Source organism: Aplysia californica, unplaced genomic scaffold (genome assembly GCF_000002075.1).
Source record: "Aplysia californica isolate F4 #8 unplaced genomic scaffold, AplCal3.0 scaffold00532, whole genome shotgun sequence".
Lineage (NCBI taxonomy): Eukaryota > Metazoa > Mollusca > Gastropoda > Aplysiida > Aplysiidae > Aplysia > Aplysia californica.
The window spans coordinates 175468-194924 of record NW_004797802.1 but is presented as its reverse complement, the minus strand read 5'-3'; the positions used below and the strand labels follow the sequence as shown (position 1 = coordinate 194924).

The window sequence follows — 19457 nt, the reverse complement described above, 5'->3', positions numbered from 1 at the left end:
GCAAAGTTTTTATATTGTATGGTTTTGTGTAGACATGGAAAGCATTATCTTAAAATACTGTGTACATGTTGATTCAAAAGTTGAGAGGGGAGAGGGGAAGAATGTGCTTCGGCTGAAGTGCACCTCAAGCAGTGTGAGAGTTATTATTATTATATTCTTCAGATGGTACTCTTAGATATCTCTTTTCAACACTGTACCTGCATATGTCAAATCTGTCATCTTTTGGAACAATGAAGTCTTTATCCTGTCAATCGTCGTTATACAGCCAACCTTGGGACTTGGGATGACCATGAATTAAGCGGAACAGTAGTTCAACGGGGTTCCTCTGTCGTATAGTCCCGACTGCACAACACCAAGGAACATGATTCTGCTGTGTGATCTGCGTTTGAAAAGTGTCTTCTTGTTGGTGATATAAAATATGTAGCGTCTCGTACATGCACATGTGTTCAGAACCGAGAGTCTTCTTTCTCTCTGTCTTTCTTGTGGGAGAAAGATTATCAATAATAATAATAATAAATAGCATTTATACTGCGCATTTCCATTTCCTAAAAGATGCTCAATGCGCATTACATTGAAAAGACATCACATCTTAAAAATTAATCGACACAAATGTGTACGTAAAACAAAGTATTATTCATATAATATAAATGCATATGTGTAAAATTTTATACCAGAAAAACAGTCTCGCAGTGAGGTTGAAAATGTGTTCACTAAAAATATACAATGCAATATAAATTCACGAACAGTCAAAATACAGTTGAAACGTGAGTAACTAGAAACATTCATTAAAACATTAATTCTATACAGATAGAAAAACATTTCCGTTCTATCTCTCTCTCTCTCTCTCTCTCTCTCTCTCTCTGTCTGTCTCTCTCTCTCTCCCTCTCTCTCTCTCCCTCTATCTCTCTCCCTCTCTCGCTATCTCTCTCTTTTTTCTCTCTTTTTTCTCTCTTTTCTCTCTCTTTTTCTCTCTCTCATTCTCACTCGCTATTTCTCCAGTCTCACAGTCTGGCATACACATGCATATATATCACAGTACATCATTATGACAGGTATGCTTTTGTGAATAAAAAATGCTTCAGCTGATTTTTGGAAATGGAAATTGTTGGGGCAGATCTTATTTTATATGGGATTTCGTTCCGTACCTGGGGACCAAAGAACAAAAAGGAACGCTCGCCGTATGTTTTGTAGTTTTGTTTTGTAGTTTTAAGAATTAGATTGTCAGAGGCTGATCTAAGGGCTCTAGGTGGATTATATAATTCCAGGAATGTTTTAAGATAAAAAGGTGCACTATCATTTATACATTTAAAACAGAGAACGGCAGTTTTGTATTTAATCCTTTCTTTTATTGGCAGCCAGTGTAGTTCTTTCAGAATTGATGTTACGTGGGCTGATTTCTTTTGTTTCATTATCAATTTTGCTGCTTGATTTTGGAGTACTTGTAACTTTGATAGTTTTTCGGATGTCAAACCGGAAAAAATACATTACAGTAATCTAACTTTGATAAAATGAGTGTTGTTACAAGTGTCTTGGCTGCTGCTTTAGTTAAATAATTTCTTACACTGCCAATTTTCTTAAGCTGAAAGTAAATACTTTTGCTGAGCTGGCTTATTTGGGAGGACATGGACATATCATAATCCAACTGAACCCCTAGATTTTTAAGACTTCTTTTTGAACGAATGGTATGGTTATTAATATCAATTTGTAGCTCTGGGAGATTTTTAATGGCTTTTGTATTTCCACTCAACATTATTTCCGTCTTGTCATCATTTAGTTTCAATTTATTGCTGGTCATCCATATTTTTAAATCTCTAGTACATTGTTCAGTAGAGTCGACTAAAAGTGGTATTTGATCGAAATCAATAGACTTATAAATTTGAGTGTCATCAGCATAAAGATGGTAATTCATGCCATATTGTCTTAAAATATCAGCAATCAAGTAGCCAACCAGTGGTTGTTGTGCGCTGTGTGCAGTGTGTACCTCTGGCAGTATGGCGGAGCTGATTTATATAAATATTAGTTAAATAAGGGCTGTACAACTTAGTTGGCAGATGGCCCTACGAAGGAATAAATACAGTGGAATCCTGTTATAACGAGAGGGAGGGGACCGGTACGAAATGTCCGTTATAGCAGGATTTTCGTTGTAAGGGATCCAGTAATAAATTCAAAGGAAATAATAAAGTAGGCCTAATCTATGAGCTTGGTGTTCTGTTTATTTCTTTTTATTATCTCCTCCGATGCTGGCTTTGTTCAACATGACCGCTAGGTCTTTCTTGATCAAAAATTGATTCAGGTTTCTTTCTCTAACATTAGCGATGTTGACAGCTCGGCGTTGGCTATCAGAACGAAAGTTCTCCAGGCTAACTCGCTCGCTGTGTTTTCCCCCCACCCCACCACACCCTGTGGTGCGTTCCCGCGTCTGCTTGCGCACGCCTCATATTCGCTCCATGATCAATCACAGCACTGTGACCTCTCCATCCCCGCATCGGAGAAGTGAGAGGCATGATAGATATCTGGGCCTAGATATAATCTAGACTAGGCTGGCCTATCACTATCAGGCAGTGCGTTCTGCTTCACAACGGTGTGTCTGCGCGTGCTACACACTCCCCACTCATTCGCTCCGGCCATCATCGTTGGTACACATGGGCTCTCTCATTCTTTGTTTCGCTTGATAACCAACAAGTTTCTCAACTGGCGAGGTTTTCTTGTTTCAATGGCCTATGCGCTGTGCAAGGAGCAGCAATATACCGCTATAACCGACTCGCACGTTTATGTGATTGCGCTATAGCAATATTTTATTTACAAAGATAAAGAAGGGGAAAAAATGGGGTTTTAGAATGATGTCTTTATAACAGACTTCTCGTTGTTTCAGGACTCGTTATAAGTGGACTCCACTGTACTATATTTACATTTATACACATGCTCCTTTTCGTATTTTAGCAAAACGTGTTGTGGGGCTGGCAGTACACTGGGGTTTTTTAAAGTTTTAGTAGAGGTTTTCGGCGCTCGCAAATGCCTAAGGTCATATGAGCGCCAAACAAAGAGGTTTGATTGTATATATATATATATATATATAGTATAATCCACTTATATTGACACCCGATGTATCAACATATTTTCCATACGAAATTTTTCCTTGAATATCTTCACTAAACAAATTCTCTTTTATCGACATTTTTTTTGGTCCACTCTGCTTTATCGTCATGCTTCATGGGTACATGGCGACGCCCACGAACATAAATGGGGGGGAAAAGCCACGCTGTCAACCGCAGTCAACGCATTAGTTCTTCAACAAGTCCGCATACCCGCCAAGTCACCTAATATCGACACTCCAGGCTTTAGTAGGTCATGTAGGGCCTCCCGGCCTACACAGTGTAGTCCCCAACACAGTACAGTGCCTCACAGACATGAGCGTGTCTCGCGCTTGGGATCACCTCCCTATCCCCATTCCCGATTGCTCACTCACCTCTCGCTGCTTGGTCTTTGGTACCGCAACTCTACCCCCCCCCCCTCTCTTGTTAGTTTCACTGTGTAGTTGTGTAAGCCTACATCATCTTCTTAGTGGACCTTGAGATCTATTCTTTTCTTCACATCTTCACTCACGTTCATTCTCTCGCTGCATGTTGCAGAAGCAGCGTTGTCTTTTTACCGCTGACCTGCCCTTGTTTTTTCCTCTTTGGCTTCATAATTCATTTATTGACATTTTAAATTTTATATATGGTCATCCAATCCACTTCCCAAAGCATGTTGATATAAGCGGATTATACTCTAATATGTTTTACCAGCCCACTTAAAATGTATTCCCTACAAAAATTCCTGCAGAACAAGTACTAACTTATGAGTATGAGGCCTGAGCCCAGAGGTCTGGTGCATTGGAGCTCCAATGGGTCAACTTCTAGATTGTCCTCCCAAGATACAGGAGTATATTCATGGCCCGCAAGAATAAAGGCAGTTTGTCCATAGGAAACTTCAAGAGCACTGAGCCCATAAATTTATTCAAAAGTTTGCTGCTGTCACTCGTTTGATCAGCGATAATTAAGCTCTTATTTATGATCTTTTCCTCCAATTTTATATATAAATACTAAAACTCTATTTCAAGACAGAGAGTTCTACTTCCACATAAACAGAAGTAAGTTGTTCAACAGTATTTTTGTTGGAGCGATAAGACGCTGAAATATAATTTTCTCTTTCTCAACTTCCGTCAGTCAATTTTGAATAAATAGAAGGCCTCAAATTGGTTGGGTATTTTTTTTAGAATTTCCATTGAAGGAACTGTGCTTATCCTATTGATAGTGAGAACTGAAGTGAAGAAGAAGACTCCCTTGCTTAATCATATATATACATCACATGTATTTAAAAGCAAACTCCAAATTTTTTAAACCAAAAGTCTCGGAAACCGAATATTACAAAATTCTGACAAGACTAAAAACAGAGTCCAAAATAGACTAACTGTAGTCATGAAGCCTACAGTAATGGGTATTTATTTCTGGTAATTTGTGCCTTTTTATCCAATGGTATAATGTAGAACTCTGGCCCAGGATACACGCTAATTGGCTAATGATGGCAACAATTCATTTTCTCCACACCTTGCTTTACTGCTACTAGTAAATGTGTTCGTGGCATGCACATGCTGAGATTCATGCTTTGACCATTTCATCACTTTAAATCTATTATCTACAATTTTGCGATAAAGAGTCTGTGTCATTGGTACTTATATAGTGGTTTGATTCCTCACCAGAAAGGCTTGTTTATGTCTTGATGTAGAGAGAAGACTGAAACAGAGAGATGAAAGTAGACACACAGAGACGGACTGAAATTTAATACAATAAAAAGGAACACATTTTTATACAGTCTGCAATCTCTTCAATGCTAGTTGGATATCGTCCTTTTCATCAGACTGGGATTTTGCTAGTGAATTTTCTAAACCTGTACATTTTGTAAAAGAAAATGAGTCCACTTCCTCACTGATTTACATAACAAAAACACAATGGTTTTGCTTGTTACAGCTCTTTGAAGGGTTTCCCATTCCCAGAAAGAGTGAATGGCCAACAAATCCATAGACAGCAGAAGGCCAAAACCATTTTAAAAAATATATCCATGCTTTAAGCAAACCATCAATCTTTCAGATATCTTACAGTTTCCTGACATTTAGGATTGAATTTATGTGTTCAGGAATTATATGACCCATAGTGAAAACTCCGAAGCATAAAAAGAGTCAAGATGTAGTTAAAAAATAAGTCAGCAGACATAACTTCCTTGTGAAGAAATTAAAATAGTAACATCTAAAAGAAGGAGGAGCAGACTACACCAAAATGCCTGCAAAAAAACAAATGGAAGTAGTAAAAGTAACAGATTTAACAATTTTACATTTCACACTGACAACACAACATGAAAAAAAAAAATGTGCAGTCAGTCAATATTTTCTTTTTATTGACATTTTCTTCCAATACACATGATCTCAAGCCATTTTTTAACTTTAAACAATACTACCAGTTGGTCTCACCCCCCTATTACAGTATTCCTGAAACCAGCCAATTTGACAATTCTTCCCAGTACAACAAAGACAAAATCCTTCCAAATTTACCTTGAAGCACATTCATAAGAGGTCACACACCTGAAGCACACTATTAAACTTGAAAAACATCTCTTCGAATTCGTCTCCCCAAAAAATTCTTTATTTCAATACCGGTACCAATCATCTCATTTTTTCTTCAAATTAAACATACAAAATGCTTCTATCCACATAATCTTAAAGCACATTCACAAAAGAACCCTACATACGGTACATAAGAGGAATTCCATTATAGTGAGCTTTATACTATTAAGATTTTTTCCTTTTTAAAAAAAAGAGGTAAACAAAAAAACCTGAATAAACTATGTGTGCAGACTTTTAATTCTCAGGTAACTAATATGGAGAAGATAAAAGTCTTAAAACTGGTTCAGTACCTTGGAAAAAAAATCAAAAAAAATCCATGAAATATGATTTAAATTGACATCATTTCACTCTGAGCATTATCTCAACAGATTTTTTTGCAGGACCATGCTTTGTTCTCCCCCCCCCCCCCCCCCCCCCAGCCAGAATAAGATTTATAACTGGGACCCAGATGGACAAAGAGAATATGAAAAACAGTACATATATATGAACAAAATGAGAAATTATAAATACAGTCCTTCAGGAGTGCCTTCATTCTTGCGATACAGAACATTCTCCTTCGCTTTCTTGAAGTCCTCATTCATTACTTTCATGCGTCTTTCACGCAGAGCCAACAGCCCAGCTTCAGTACAGATAGCCTGAAAGTACAGACAGAAGTAACAAATTGACTGAAAAGCAACATTCAATCAAAAGTTAAAGTGAGCCGGTGGTCACTAGTCTTTGAAAGGAAAAAATTGACAACATTAAATTCATCCTGCCATGTAATTCAATTCCCCATATACAAATAACAGAATAAAAAGAAGCCCCTAAATTAATAAGAAGGAAACATGAGTTGAAGGGGTTGGTTCAAAAGACGAGTTAAGTACCTTGAAAACCATGCCATAAGAAGAATCCCTACACAATGTTCTATCCCATAAATCATACCTTTTATGGGGAAAAAATCAGGCAATTTATACCACCCTGTCCCAGATCTAAAACAGGGGTAACTCTTGATCTTCCTCCGTATTTCCTCTAAATTATTCTTGAGGCACTTTAGCCACCTATCAGAACTGCTTAAGTTGATTACAATACCAGTGGAGACTCTCAATTCAATTCCCCAATATCATTCAATAAAAAAGAAATGGTCGAGTTGATCCGAATGTCCACAATCATAGCTTGTTTCTGCTGATAATGTGAACAGTGTGAAGAAAATCCTTAATGAATACTGTAAGACTTTTTGCACTTGTACAAAGGTCATCAGCTTTACAACTAAAAATGGAACACCCTTGAGACTGACAAGAATCATGCATGTGTGAGGTTTAAAAAGAGTCACTATGACATCAGATGTGTGTTCCATGGAGAGTCAGAAATCGGATATTATGTTTACCAGCAAAGAAAGCAGGTGAAAGTTACCGCACACATACAAATTGCCCCACAACCACCAAGTACTTCCCAATACAATTAATGTAATAGCTTGATTATCACAGGGTAAATTTTAATCCCAAACATCAAAAAATACAAACATAGCTGCACTAGGAACAAACTCTTCCTTCCCATTCATCTGTAAACCAGCCACATGTTGAATTGGATAAGAAGACACAACAACATTTCCCTATTTTTTAATTTTTTTTTGCTTACCTTGATATCAGCTCCTGACAAATCATCCTTGGACATGACATAATCCTCAATGCTGACATCATGAGCCAGTGTCATTCGGCTAGTGTGAATGGTGAAGATGCGACGCTTTGTTTTTTCATCTGGAAGGGGGAACTCGATTTTCCTGTCAATTCTTCCAGGGCGAATCAATGCAGGATCCAAGGTTTCAATTCTGTTTGTGGCCATGACAACCTGCACACAACAAGAAAGTGAACCGTTTTAGTTTCTTTTTAGAAAAGTTTTTAAAAAGTTTTTACCCTAGAAAGTGTGCAACCAATTAAAGTCAACTACGGATGAGTTAATTGTGGGAGTGAAAAAAGTAGCGGCTGATCTGAAGTTCAACTTGAGATAGAAAAAATCAAAGGACATGACTAAATATCCCCCTCTCATGTTTTAATTATTACAGTGGTAAAAAGGTCTGCTACCGGAAAGGTTTTTCTAGCAAGCAATATTAATTTATTTCATTAATCACTGTGTGCTCACACATATATATGTGTTTGCATAACTCTGTATGTGTGTGTGTGTGTGTGTGTGTGCGGGTGCGTGAAAGAGAGAGAGAGAGAGGGAGAGAGAGAGAGAAACAGACAGACAGACGGGTGGGGGGGGGGGGGGGGGGGGATGGTTGGTTGCAAGCCTCCACTGATGGCAAAACTAACAATGTGTGTGTACTAACTTGTACCACCCCAAAAAAAACTCATCCTCTCCCTACAGCTGGTTACATTGGTATTCCTGAGCACCGTAAAACTATCACTTTTTGACATGTTGTTTATTCACAATCTACATTTGTACGTCCGAGTTGAACTCAGCTTCACCTTTGGTTTGACTTAAACAAATGTACAGAAGAAGTGCCGTTACATGAGTAAAAGATCAACTTAACTGAAGATAAACTCAGGTAACTTAAAGACAAGTGGAGTCATCTGCACCATATAAATTTTCGACAGAAAAACTATTACAAGTAAAAGGAACGGCAGAATGCATTCTGAGCAACACATAATGAATAGATTAGCAAGATGATGTAAAATTTTGACACTTGTAAGAGTAAAACATTCTGAATACTGAGGAAGAAAGAGAGCTGGACAATGACCTTTCTCCCTCAAATATAAAAAATTGCAAAGATTCAAATCACTAATGCCTCACAATTACTTAAAATAATTGTCCTCTGTTTGGCTGAGGTTTGAAATCCTATTCACTTAAAACTGTTCACCTTTCTTTGTCCAAAACTCCCGTTACACTGAAGTCATAAAAGAGAGCATGGCAGCCAGAGGTGCTTCATCTTCACATGCATGTCCAGTAAAGATTTCAATTCAGAAAACTTAATGAAGACACATCAACTTCAGAATAAAATACAGCCACAAACGAGTTTCTAGTAAGTAAGAAAGAAAAGCAGAGATTTTTAAAAAAGAAGAAAAAGTCAAGACACGTTGACACATTACAAATAAACCTCACCTTCACATCACCTCTTGAGTCAAATCCATCCAGCTGATTCAAAAGTTCCAACATAGTTCTCTGGATCTCTCTCTCTCCACCTGAGTTCGACTCATACCTGAAGCAAAGCAGAACAAGAAGTGAAAAGAAAATAAAGACAGGAAAGCGTCATTAGCAATTCTTTTCTTGAGTCAGCTACGGATTTTTCTATTCTTCTTTTCCATTGTATACATTAAAATATTCCTCACCATTTTAGCTAGTATGACTTATTAACCATTTTTCGTTAACACAAAGAAACTTCATATTACGAGTGCATGCATTGTAGAATTCATGGTAAAATAATACAATTAACACAATAAAAAAATATTTATAAGCCGTTTATATGGTCACACTAACCTTTTTGTTCCAACTGCATCGATTTCGTCGATGAAGACAATGGAAGGTGCGTGCTCCTCTGCCACACGAAACAGTTCCCGAACCAACTTCGGACCATCACCCTGAAATTGGGAAAACGTGAAATTTACAGTATGGAACTATTAAACTTTAAGAAGTAGGATACTTTGACCCCATGATCATAATTACAAAATTTATAAAAAGAAACGGAAAACTAAAACTGGAAGATAGTGGGCGGAGGGGGAAAAAAGGCAAAAACTATTGATATCAGCAAATTGTTCCTTCTTCTATAAAAAAGTTATATTGAATTTTGCATAACATTTTATTAAATAATTAAAGAAAAATAACCTATCGACATTAATAAATTGATAAACCTTACCAAGTACTTCTGAATGAGCTCTGAGCCAACAACTCTCAGGAAGGTGGCAGATGTTTGATTGGCAACAGCTTTAGCCAACAGAGTTTTTCCTGCAGAAACAGCAAAACAGCATGAATCAGGTAAACTAAAAATGCAAAAAAAAGAAAAAGGAAAACTATTTGTCAGTATAGAAAGGCAAAAATATGTTCTACTCCAAAGTTCCTCCTTTGATCCAAAGAACAAAAAGCCCAACAGAAAGGGTTCAAAGAATGGATCCTCGATATATGAAGTAGAGTTTAATTAACACCTCTTGTCCTACCAAAGAGGAAATCTGGAACTAAAGAAATTTCTCCACATTACAGTTGGCCGAAGCCAACAGATTTCATTATAAAGAGATACTAATTACTGGCCACATAGAGCTTAATTCTTGCTCCAGACAACTTTTCTTTATTGACTTGTGTCTCTTGCTTAATTTGGCCAGTTCCATGCAAATAGGAATACTGACATTTCATGATAATATACCACAATACATCTTTCAGTGTACCCAAACCCTCAAATTTCCAAGGCCAACGTCTAATGAAAATGCCTTCAATCTGCAAGTCTGAGACCATACTTGGTGCATAAAAGTGGCTGCCATCAGGCAAAGTTCATCGTCAATACTACTAGTACAGGCTAGGACAATAAAAAATACTATTCAGTTAAAAATTTACCGATTTTGTGTCACTTGCACTTTAAAGAAATTTCTCCTTGAACTTACTTCAGAATGACAGAAAAAGAGCAAAGGAGCCCTAGTAAGCTCAGGGCACCACAAGTTAATTATATAGCAATGACAATGAAAAATTTAATTTTCGTCCTAATTGCTTAAAAATGGGCTTAAATGAAAATACAGTAAATTGTAAGAACTATGGTTTTTAAATTTTAAAAATCCATTGATAAATTAAAAAGTTATTGGGATTTTTGTTTGCAAAATGTTGGAGGACCTTCATAATGGAAAAAATCGCCAAAATGTGGGACATGTTTTGATGTATTTTGAGAAAAAACTGTTCATAAGTCAGTAATGAATGGGAGCATATGAATGAAACTTGGCATCTTCATGTGATTTTTAGTGCAGAATCTAGTTCTGTTATCACTTTTTCGATGTCTTTATTACTTTGGATCTTAAAGACTGATATTTGCGTGAAATTTGTTGAATTGCGTGACATCGTTTTTACCGTGACGCGATCACCCCTTCTAAAACTCAGTAAAGCGCTATCGGGAAAACCCGCGATGTAGTCATCGGTGACCTATTTAGTTATAGGCAGCCAATCACATGCCGCCTAGCGATCACGCGCCTCTTGCATGCCGGCACCTCGCGTTTGGAATGCGTGACCTAGTTTCCAGCTCTAGTGTTTTATCAATGGATGGGTGGTAATTTTAAGTTGGTACGTAAAATCTACTCAACGCAGAGATTTGAAATTTTACAGCAATAAAGAAGACATGTGGGGCACTTGCAGCGATCAACCCGCAGCTCCACTTAGTTTTCGAACCGCAGAGGAAATTCGCACAAACACGGCAATATCTCCGGTTCTAGTAATCGTTTGGGATTGTACGCTGGCAGGTCGTTAGTTTAACCTTTCCTCTGATTGGTTGCCGAGTTTCATTTATTTTCGTCCAGGAGTTTTCCCGTAACTATACTTAGAAGAGAGTCACTTCTGATTCTGAGCGGCCCAAAAATTACCCCTCGCGCGGAGGCCGATTTCCGGTCCAAGTCGCAGCGGGCGATTGGCATTGCAAAATTATACCTGTTCCAGGAGGACCATACAGAATGACACCCTTGGGGGGTTTGATGCCCATTTCCTCATAGTACTCAGGGTGAGTGAGTGGTAGCTCTACGGATTCCTGAGAAAAAAAATAGGAAAAGGGACCAAATAAATCAATGACTTGAAAAAAGAAAAAAAAAGTGTTGGGGGCCGTTCTGCTCTGAAATCATAACACCAAGGTGTACACCAAACTAATGTATAACTTAATTTAAGCAATTATGAGTTTTCCCGTGTTTATATTTGCACTGGAAATGTCAATGAAATATCTTACACAGCAGAGATTTTTAATCTTTAAAAGAATCGTGTTTCGAACAATTTCAAGCCTTTACCGTTTTTGAAAGTGCGTAGAGCAGAGAAAGTAAGCAATACCTTCCTTATTTCTATATTGCAAGTTCAAAATAGGTGGTAGTAGGTACCACAGATTGAAATTTCAAAGTCCTCTGATTTCATAGATAACTGCACCACCTTATAGAATTTATTATTCTGAGCATTTTGATACCAAATTTATACGTATAGCTTCATTTTTAACAAAGTTATGAACATCTGAAGTTGCAGAAAAATGCTATATTTTTTTAAATTGCGAAATGTCTTCACTTTGAGATGTCATAACATTCTTAAATTTGAATGGACATTCACAAAAACTTGTAAACACAATTCCATGCACATAGAGAACAAGTTCAATTTTTTTTCAGGGGTATCACATAGCCAGAAGATGGAAATTTATTGACGTAAATATATGGCTTTTTGACCAAAATGGCTAGAAATACAAGGGGAGGTTGTTTGTTTTAGTAGAGGTTTTACGACACTCGCAACTGCATAAGGTAATATGAGCGCCAGAAGATTAGAGGAGTTACAAGAGAGTAACAAACATAAAAAAGGAGGGGAGATAAGGACGATAGATGTTTGATAGGAAAGAAGAAGCAAACCACACAAGAGCACCCACCAACCACCCACAAGGGAAGGTAGAAAATCACCATTCCCGACCAACGGCTCATCAGCTGCGTTCCGGGAAGGAGAAAGAATTTATACGAAACTGGGGCGATGGTGGCCCTGCTTGCGAGCTAATGGGGAGCGTCCGGTATTTATTTGCTTATAATGGCGGTGTTATTCTTGAAGAGGAATGAACGGGCTTTCTGCCGATATATTTCCATAGTCAGTACGATCACTGGTTCCATAAAAAAACAGCATCGAAAGTTTTGATACGCAAATCTCTCCTATTAATTCTTTAAGGACAGTCTCTAGAAATATATCACCGGAAAGAGCGTTTTCTCATCTTGAAATATCGACGAATCAAATTGCAGTATTCAATACCATACGCTCCCCATTTCTTTTCAACCGAGGTCACGCCAAAAATTGATGCACGAAACGCACGGTCACTGCAGTGAAAACCTCGATAGTGTTTTCTTTTATCCCACAAGATTTTGCTCTCAAAAGAATCGTTGATTCAAATAAATAATACAGTAGTCTCCGCCTAAGATCCCACCGCTTACGATCCCGGTTCGCTTAAGATCCCGCTGTTTTAAGAAAACAGAATTTTTACTATACAAAAGTCACCCCTAAGATCCCGCTCTGATTCACTCTGAAGGTCTACATTCGGCTCAGATCCTGCATTTAAGATCATAATTTGCGGAACAAAAACCCGGGCGGGACAGCCGATCAACCAAGAGTGAAAAGTTGAGATCAATACACTGTGCGTCGCGTCAAAGATCAGCCACTATCGTGGAGGTGATCACATACACGTTGTAAAACTAGATGAAGCGATACAATGTTTGCCCCAGACTGACCACACCGGGGTGTGAACTGACCGACATGTCTGTTTTCCCCAAACATCGCACTCACACCTATGCTCTCCACCTAAACTTACATCACTCGCTGGGTGGGTAGGGCCTACACGTTCGCTCCAGGCGGGATCACATTGAACTGTGAACTTTTCCCTGACCATTGCAGAAGTTGTCTCTACTCCCGAATTTGCAAAACAGACTGCATTTTGATTGGTGCGTTCACAACGTAATGGTGTGTAACGACAAAGGCGGTTTGGGGGGCGGGGGACTCGGTCAGAGATTTAAAGCTATAAATTTTCGACAGGGAAGGGAGAGGGGCAACTGGATAAGCGTAGATCTTGAGACTCATGACAGGATAATAAGTGAAAATAGCATGCCTCATGCCACTATGCACTGTGATAGGTCATCAAAGTTAACCACTCTTTGCTCGCCATACGTCATAAACCCACCAAGGGGTCACGTCAGTTCATTTTAGAGTGGAGGGAGACCATTTATATTGTGAGCCTTAGCATGGGTCACCATAGATTCTTCCCTGGGTTCGTCAGTTAAGATCCTGGTTCGCCCAAGATCCCGCATTTCCTTGCTCCCGAGCACCGGGATCTTAGGCGGGGACTACTGTACCACTAAAAAGAGAAAAAGCTCCTCTTTCTTCTGATATATCAAGTGTCTGTGTGTATGCATGATCACACAGTGTTTTAGGAGGGTAAAAATATGGGTTTTGGTCTCCGTGACCATGTGCCGCCAGTTTGCGGTACCTAGTGGTAGCAGCAAAAAGGTCCTGAAGTAGAGCAGCACTAAGAACAAAATATGCACACCTTTTATACAATCAATCAATCACATATCATTTTACAATCGGGACCCTCAATGTAATCTCTACATGCATACAAAAACACAACAACAGAAAAAAAAGGCACTGCTCTTTGTTCCCCAATTTGACCATCAGAGGCCAGTGATTAAAACATTGAACAAAAAAATAAACTGATAAATCAGACAAACTTTGCCCCATTCAAACATAGAAACAAACCTTGATTTCCTGGATCTGGGTGTCCAAACCACCAATATCTGCATATGTTTCTTGAGGAGCTTTCTCCAGCTTCATCACTGTCACCATGGGATCTGTGTCATCTCCTAGAACACCAACAACGGCATGCACCTGTGGACAAGAATGTTGATCCACAAACATTAGAAAACTATTAATCAATAAAAAAAAAATAATACTTTGAAAACCCACCAAAAAACTTAGAAAAATGCACATTAAAAATGTGCAGAACAACATACCAATCTAACAGCCACAGAGATCAAGTGTAACCAAAAGCTTTCTTTAAGAAAAAAACAGCTTTATCATATAGCATCATAGAATTACTTAAAGTCCTGTAACTTTCATTTCTATTCAGTGATAGATAGGCTCATTATGTACTTGATAAGATGGTGATGACATTTCATAGATTCAAGAGATAATAACTTATACTTAAACAAAGAGTTGATATAAGTGACAGAACATTACCTTATGATTCAGAAGAACAGAGCAACCTGGTTCAAGTTGGTCTTTGTCGACGAAAGACAGAATACTGACATAGTGCTCACTTCCAACAGATGTAGACACAATCGCATGATTATCATCAATGATTTCCTCCAAATTTCCAACAGACATCGGAGACCCCCGCAGTTCATCTACCTTGCTGCGCTCCTCCTGTAAAATACACAAGTTTTAGATTCTTTTACCAAAAAACAAAACAAAATAAAAAAATATTTAAAAAACCATTTACTAGTTCTTTTAATAAAGAAAATCTTGGTTGCACTAAATGGTTACGTGAAAGTTTAAAAAGATCATCTATATAACATTGTCCAGCTCAAATTTTTACACTCACTCAACTTTTTTTGGTTTCAACAAATTCAAACTCCTTATTTAAGGCCAAAAGAAAAGTGGGGGGTACGAAATATCTATATCAAGGGCAGAAACATTGCTTTATACCTCATGTTTTTCTTCCTGGGGCTTCAGCCTCTCTTGGTTCTTGATGAATTCTTCCTCCATTAATAAGTAGTCTTTGATCCTGTCAAGCTTCAGCATCTTCAGTCGACACCTTGTGTATGGAGTCACTGGAACAAATTGACAACAAAATGTCATTTCAGATAGAAGTCCCTCAACTGAGAGGCACAGATACAAACAATTGACAAAACCTTAAGACGCTTTCCCATGACCTTTTGCAATTGCGAGCTCCACAAAACTGTTACCAAACTGACACTGTCAACGATTATGTCCCGATAGCATTTTTAAAAAGTAATTCATCCACCACCAAGTGACAATACCTTGGAGTCTGTTGTACTGTTTGGCATTGACTAAACTACAGTGTGCAATAACTGGTAGCAGTCACATGGAAGAAGAAAGCTGGTGAAAGGCAGCAATGACCAGGGAAAAAGAGGATCTGAGATAGGAAAGAGGAAGGAAACAGAGGCAAGTGTAAAGACACCAGCTGCAAGTTGACATCACTTGCCACGTAAGCAGCGTATATGAAAATCTTTCCACACCCCTCACATCTCTCTCGCTTCTCTGATAGTACTTTCAGTGAAAGACAGACAGACTAATGCTGACCCCGTCATTTTCACTAGAAATGACAAGAAGCATTATTTCAATTCCCATGAAATCAGTGTACCTGATCATCACTCAATCAATGACAAATGCAATGTAACAATTAAGTCTTGAAAAATGGAAAGCAAACAAGCAGATAGATAACATACTTAAAGAAGAAAGAATTCTACTTTTAATACAAAGAGCCTCATTCGTCAAGTTCAACCAAACACGAATTTAGTAGACAAAGCACTTGGCTGAAGCAAAGAAATATTTAATTAAATCTTTTTAATCGATTACATTCGACAAATGACACTCAACAGCTATTATCATACAAAAATTCAGAAAGCAAGGCTGCACTCCACTATAATATCCCCACAGAAAGATAACTCGTCATCTACATATATAGCAGAATATTTATCGCTGCCTTGCAAGAAGTCCATATTTTGTTTAACACTGAAATCAATATCCACACTAGCTGCATGATAACTGAGAGGTGAGAAGTGATTAAGAATACAAAATGGTACAAACCTTGAGGCAGCTTCGTTGCAGCATCTGGTCCCTTTGTTCTCTTCTTCCTCTTCCCCACTCTTGTTGGCACAGGAGGTTCATACTTCCGTTTCTTCTCCTTAGAGAGGATGAAATAAAATAAAAATAGCAATGACCACGAAAACCCTTTTTTTTGTCAGAAAGTGTTTGCAAATAGGTGCATTTTGTAGCTGTATCTCCACCGAGAATGGAACTTTTTAAATTTTTTTAATCCATCAATAAACAAAAAAGGTAAAAAAATTTTAATCCATTAATTTTTTATAGACTTTTATATAATGAAAGAAACCCAAAATATGGGACGTTCTTTGGTGAGTTTTGAGACAATATTCGTCATACCTCACTCATTTCTCGGAGTATTTAAATGAAACTTGGCAGCCCAGTACATTTGCTAGTGCAGAATCTAGTCCTGCTTTCAGATTTCTCATAGCTATCCTACTTTTGAGTTATGAAGACGTTTATAGGAGAAAATGTGGCATTTTCGGTGTGTTTTGAGACAATATTTGTCATAGCTTGCCTATTTCTTGGAGTATGCAAATGAAACTTGGCAGTCTAGTACAGTTTTTAATGCAGAATCTAGTCATGCTGTCAGATTTTTAATATCTATCATACTTTTTGAGTTGAAAAGACATTTATAGGTTTAAAAAAGTGGCGTTCTTTACAGATTTACAAAGATTATCAGTCATTATATCTTCTCCCAAAGTCATGATATTTGAATGAAACTTGGCAACGTAAAAGATTCCTCCTTGCTAAGCAATGCACTGGATCAATTTGTCACAAAAATTTAAGTAGAGAGCTGGATTTATTAGTCTAATAAATCCAGTTCTCTACTAGTAAAAGCATGCACACTTGTAATAGAAAATAAGATCGTCTCTGTATATATCCATTGTTGGACAGTGTCCTATTGTGTGGTAGATTAAGATGCGTTTAGATAATATTATTATAGTTTACAAGTCCTGGGAATATTTCGCATGTGTGGCTACAACTCATACTATAAATGTAACAGATATTTACCCCCCCCCCCCTCCCTTCTCTCTCTCTCTCTCACACACACACACATGCACGTGCGCGCACACTCACCCTCCCTTTTCTCTCTCTCTCTCACACACACACACATGCACGTGCATGTACGCGCGAACGATAACAATGAATAAACGGGACTATCTTCCCAGACTGGACTAAATAAGTACCATATATTCTTAAAAAATAATCTCAATGCCTCACTTTTCCAAACAGAGCAAGCACGACGAGTCCAAGTGTGTGCTTTCCCAAGAGGGGGAATAGGCTTTCATAACGCAAACACAATGTCATACCACTTCTTAGACGTTTGCTTTTCTGTTTCTATTCTTCTCTCATGAAATTAAGCAAATAAAAATGACCAAACCTACCTCTAAATCTATCGTATTGTGACTAAAATGCAACACAAATGCAAGTTATCAAGGCCCCCGTTTAGTTTTCAAGTATCCTCCCCCCCCTTTCCGGTTCACATAAGCGGGGCCTCGTTCATAGCGCCCGACGCGATCGATGGCTGATGACGTCACTCAGTGGAAATTTCCCAGCTGCCGGTCGTTCACCCAGCACGCGCAAATGCCAATGCCGCTTTTCCCTTAGTTACTCCCACATTTTTCAAGATTACGTCAAAACCGCTAAACACAGAAGCATGAAATTTTAAGCGAATAAAGAAAAATTGTGTACAACGTATCAGTCAGTTTGACAAATCACAGCTCCAAAAAATCTTCAAAGTGCACCACATCAACCACTTTCGCAAACGTTTTCAACTGCTCCTTGGATGAGTACAAAGTTGTCAAACTGCATACTACAAGATTGACCTCTTTTCTGATTGGCTGCCAAGTTTAATTCATATCCATTCACGAGAAGCGGCGTGAGAGCGAGTTGAAGACAACAACCTTTGCGTTAGTTCGTTCCACGAAACACCCCCGTGGCCGGAGCCAAAAATCAGCAGAACAAAACGCACTCGGTTGGCATTGCTAAATAAAATGTTAAGTTTTGGTTGAAGCCTAGAACTTAGGACCAAACTTATTCTATTGAAGTGTCTCAAGTAAGCCGCCATATTCAGAAGGAGACGCTCTCTTTTCAGAATTACCCTCATAAGGAGTCAATTAAATCAATCAATTATAATTAAGAATTTGCAGTATATTACGCTGATATACATTCTCATAGTAAGATTACAAGAAAATAATGATAAACATTATCATAATTAGTTACTGTAAAAAATAAAATCGGAAAAAGATTGTTCATCAAAGCAGTTACAAAACTTTAAAAAACAAAACAATGACAATTTGGTCCTTTCAAGGAAAATCATAACCTAATTAAAACCATATAGCTTAAGATCAATATATAATCAAAAGCATGTCAGTCTCGAGAATCAAAGTACTTACAACCAAAAAATAAAATATGTCAGATGGGGGGGGGGGGGGGGAAAGTAAGTGGAAAAACGGGCATAGTCACAAACTGGAAATTGTGATGGTGTCAATATTAAAAGCTTGCGGACTCATAACTTTAAATTTGTTTGATTGGTGGTTTATTGTTATGTTTGTTGAAAGGGAAATCTAACAACAATAAAAATCAACCAACAGTTTAACAGAAATACAGTAATGAGTCAACAAGCGTTCAAAACTGATACCCTCACGATTTTCAGTTTGTGACTATTCCCTTTTTTTCCTGTGGACTCATATTTCCCAGGAGACTCGAAAGCGAGGGTCATGGCTGACACAATTGACAACATCTTGTGTCAGGTCATACAGAAAGTTAAAAATTATAGCTTTTTTTCTCAATCATTTCCAGACTATTATTTCAATCAACAAATTCTAACCAAAACTTACCTTATCATCACCTTTCTCATTGCCTCCACCACCTGATCCACCAGACTGACGTTGGCCCTGGTAAACGACACAAAAAGGAAACAAAACACATAAATGTAGTCTTTAAGTCATCATTTTATCAATACCACACACAGGACTCGATTCTAGATCTAGAAATCTAGATCTAGCCTCAGTAGGCATTTTACCAAGTAAAAACACAAAAGTGATAGACCTATGGGCAAAGGCAAAGGAATGTAAATGAGTGTGTTCTTGTTCATTTGGCAGGCTGGCAGCAACAATTATCAATATAATTCTACCTCTTGATCCTTCTCGATCAGTAACTTCAATAGTGGGTAGCATCCCATCCCCATCTCTCTTTTACCTATGAAAGTGGCTATTCTCACCCGCCCGAAAGTTCTCGCAAGATCAACTCCTCCCCTCTTCTCTCTCTCTCCGTCTCTTTCTGAATACTGTCTGTC

At 38.0% G+C, this 19457-nt stretch overlaps 1 protein-coding gene across 1 annotated transcript in view; it reads right to left on the bottom strand.

The window, feature by feature from the left end:
* Positions 1 to 5408: 5408 nt before the first annotated feature.
* Positions 5409 to 19457, bottom strand: part of LOC101861461 (26S proteasome regulatory subunit 4) — a 15914-nt gene continuing 1865 nt past the window's right edge. Inside the window, exons 2-12 of the mRNA XM_005106409.3 lie at positions 19000 to 19056; positions 16142 to 16238; positions 15017 to 15141; positions 14549 to 14734; positions 14069 to 14197; positions 11246 to 11342; positions 9486 to 9574; positions 9110 to 9210; positions 8735 to 8831; positions 7271 to 7480; positions 5409 to 6291 (exon numbers count right to left, since the gene is read on the bottom strand). Of these exons, the coding sequence (XP_005106466.1) occupies positions 6157 to 6291; positions 7271 to 7480; positions 8735 to 8831; positions 9110 to 9210; positions 9486 to 9574; positions 11246 to 11342; positions 14069 to 14197; positions 14549 to 14734; positions 15017 to 15141; positions 16142 to 16238; positions 19000 to 19056 (1323 nt within the window). The 3' untranslated portion in view covers positions 5409 to 6156. The remainder of the gene's footprint in view (positions 6292 to 7270; positions 7481 to 8734; positions 8832 to 9109; positions 9211 to 9485; positions 9575 to 11245; positions 11343 to 14068; positions 14198 to 14548; positions 14735 to 15016; positions 15142 to 16141; positions 16239 to 18999; positions 19057 to 19457) is intronic.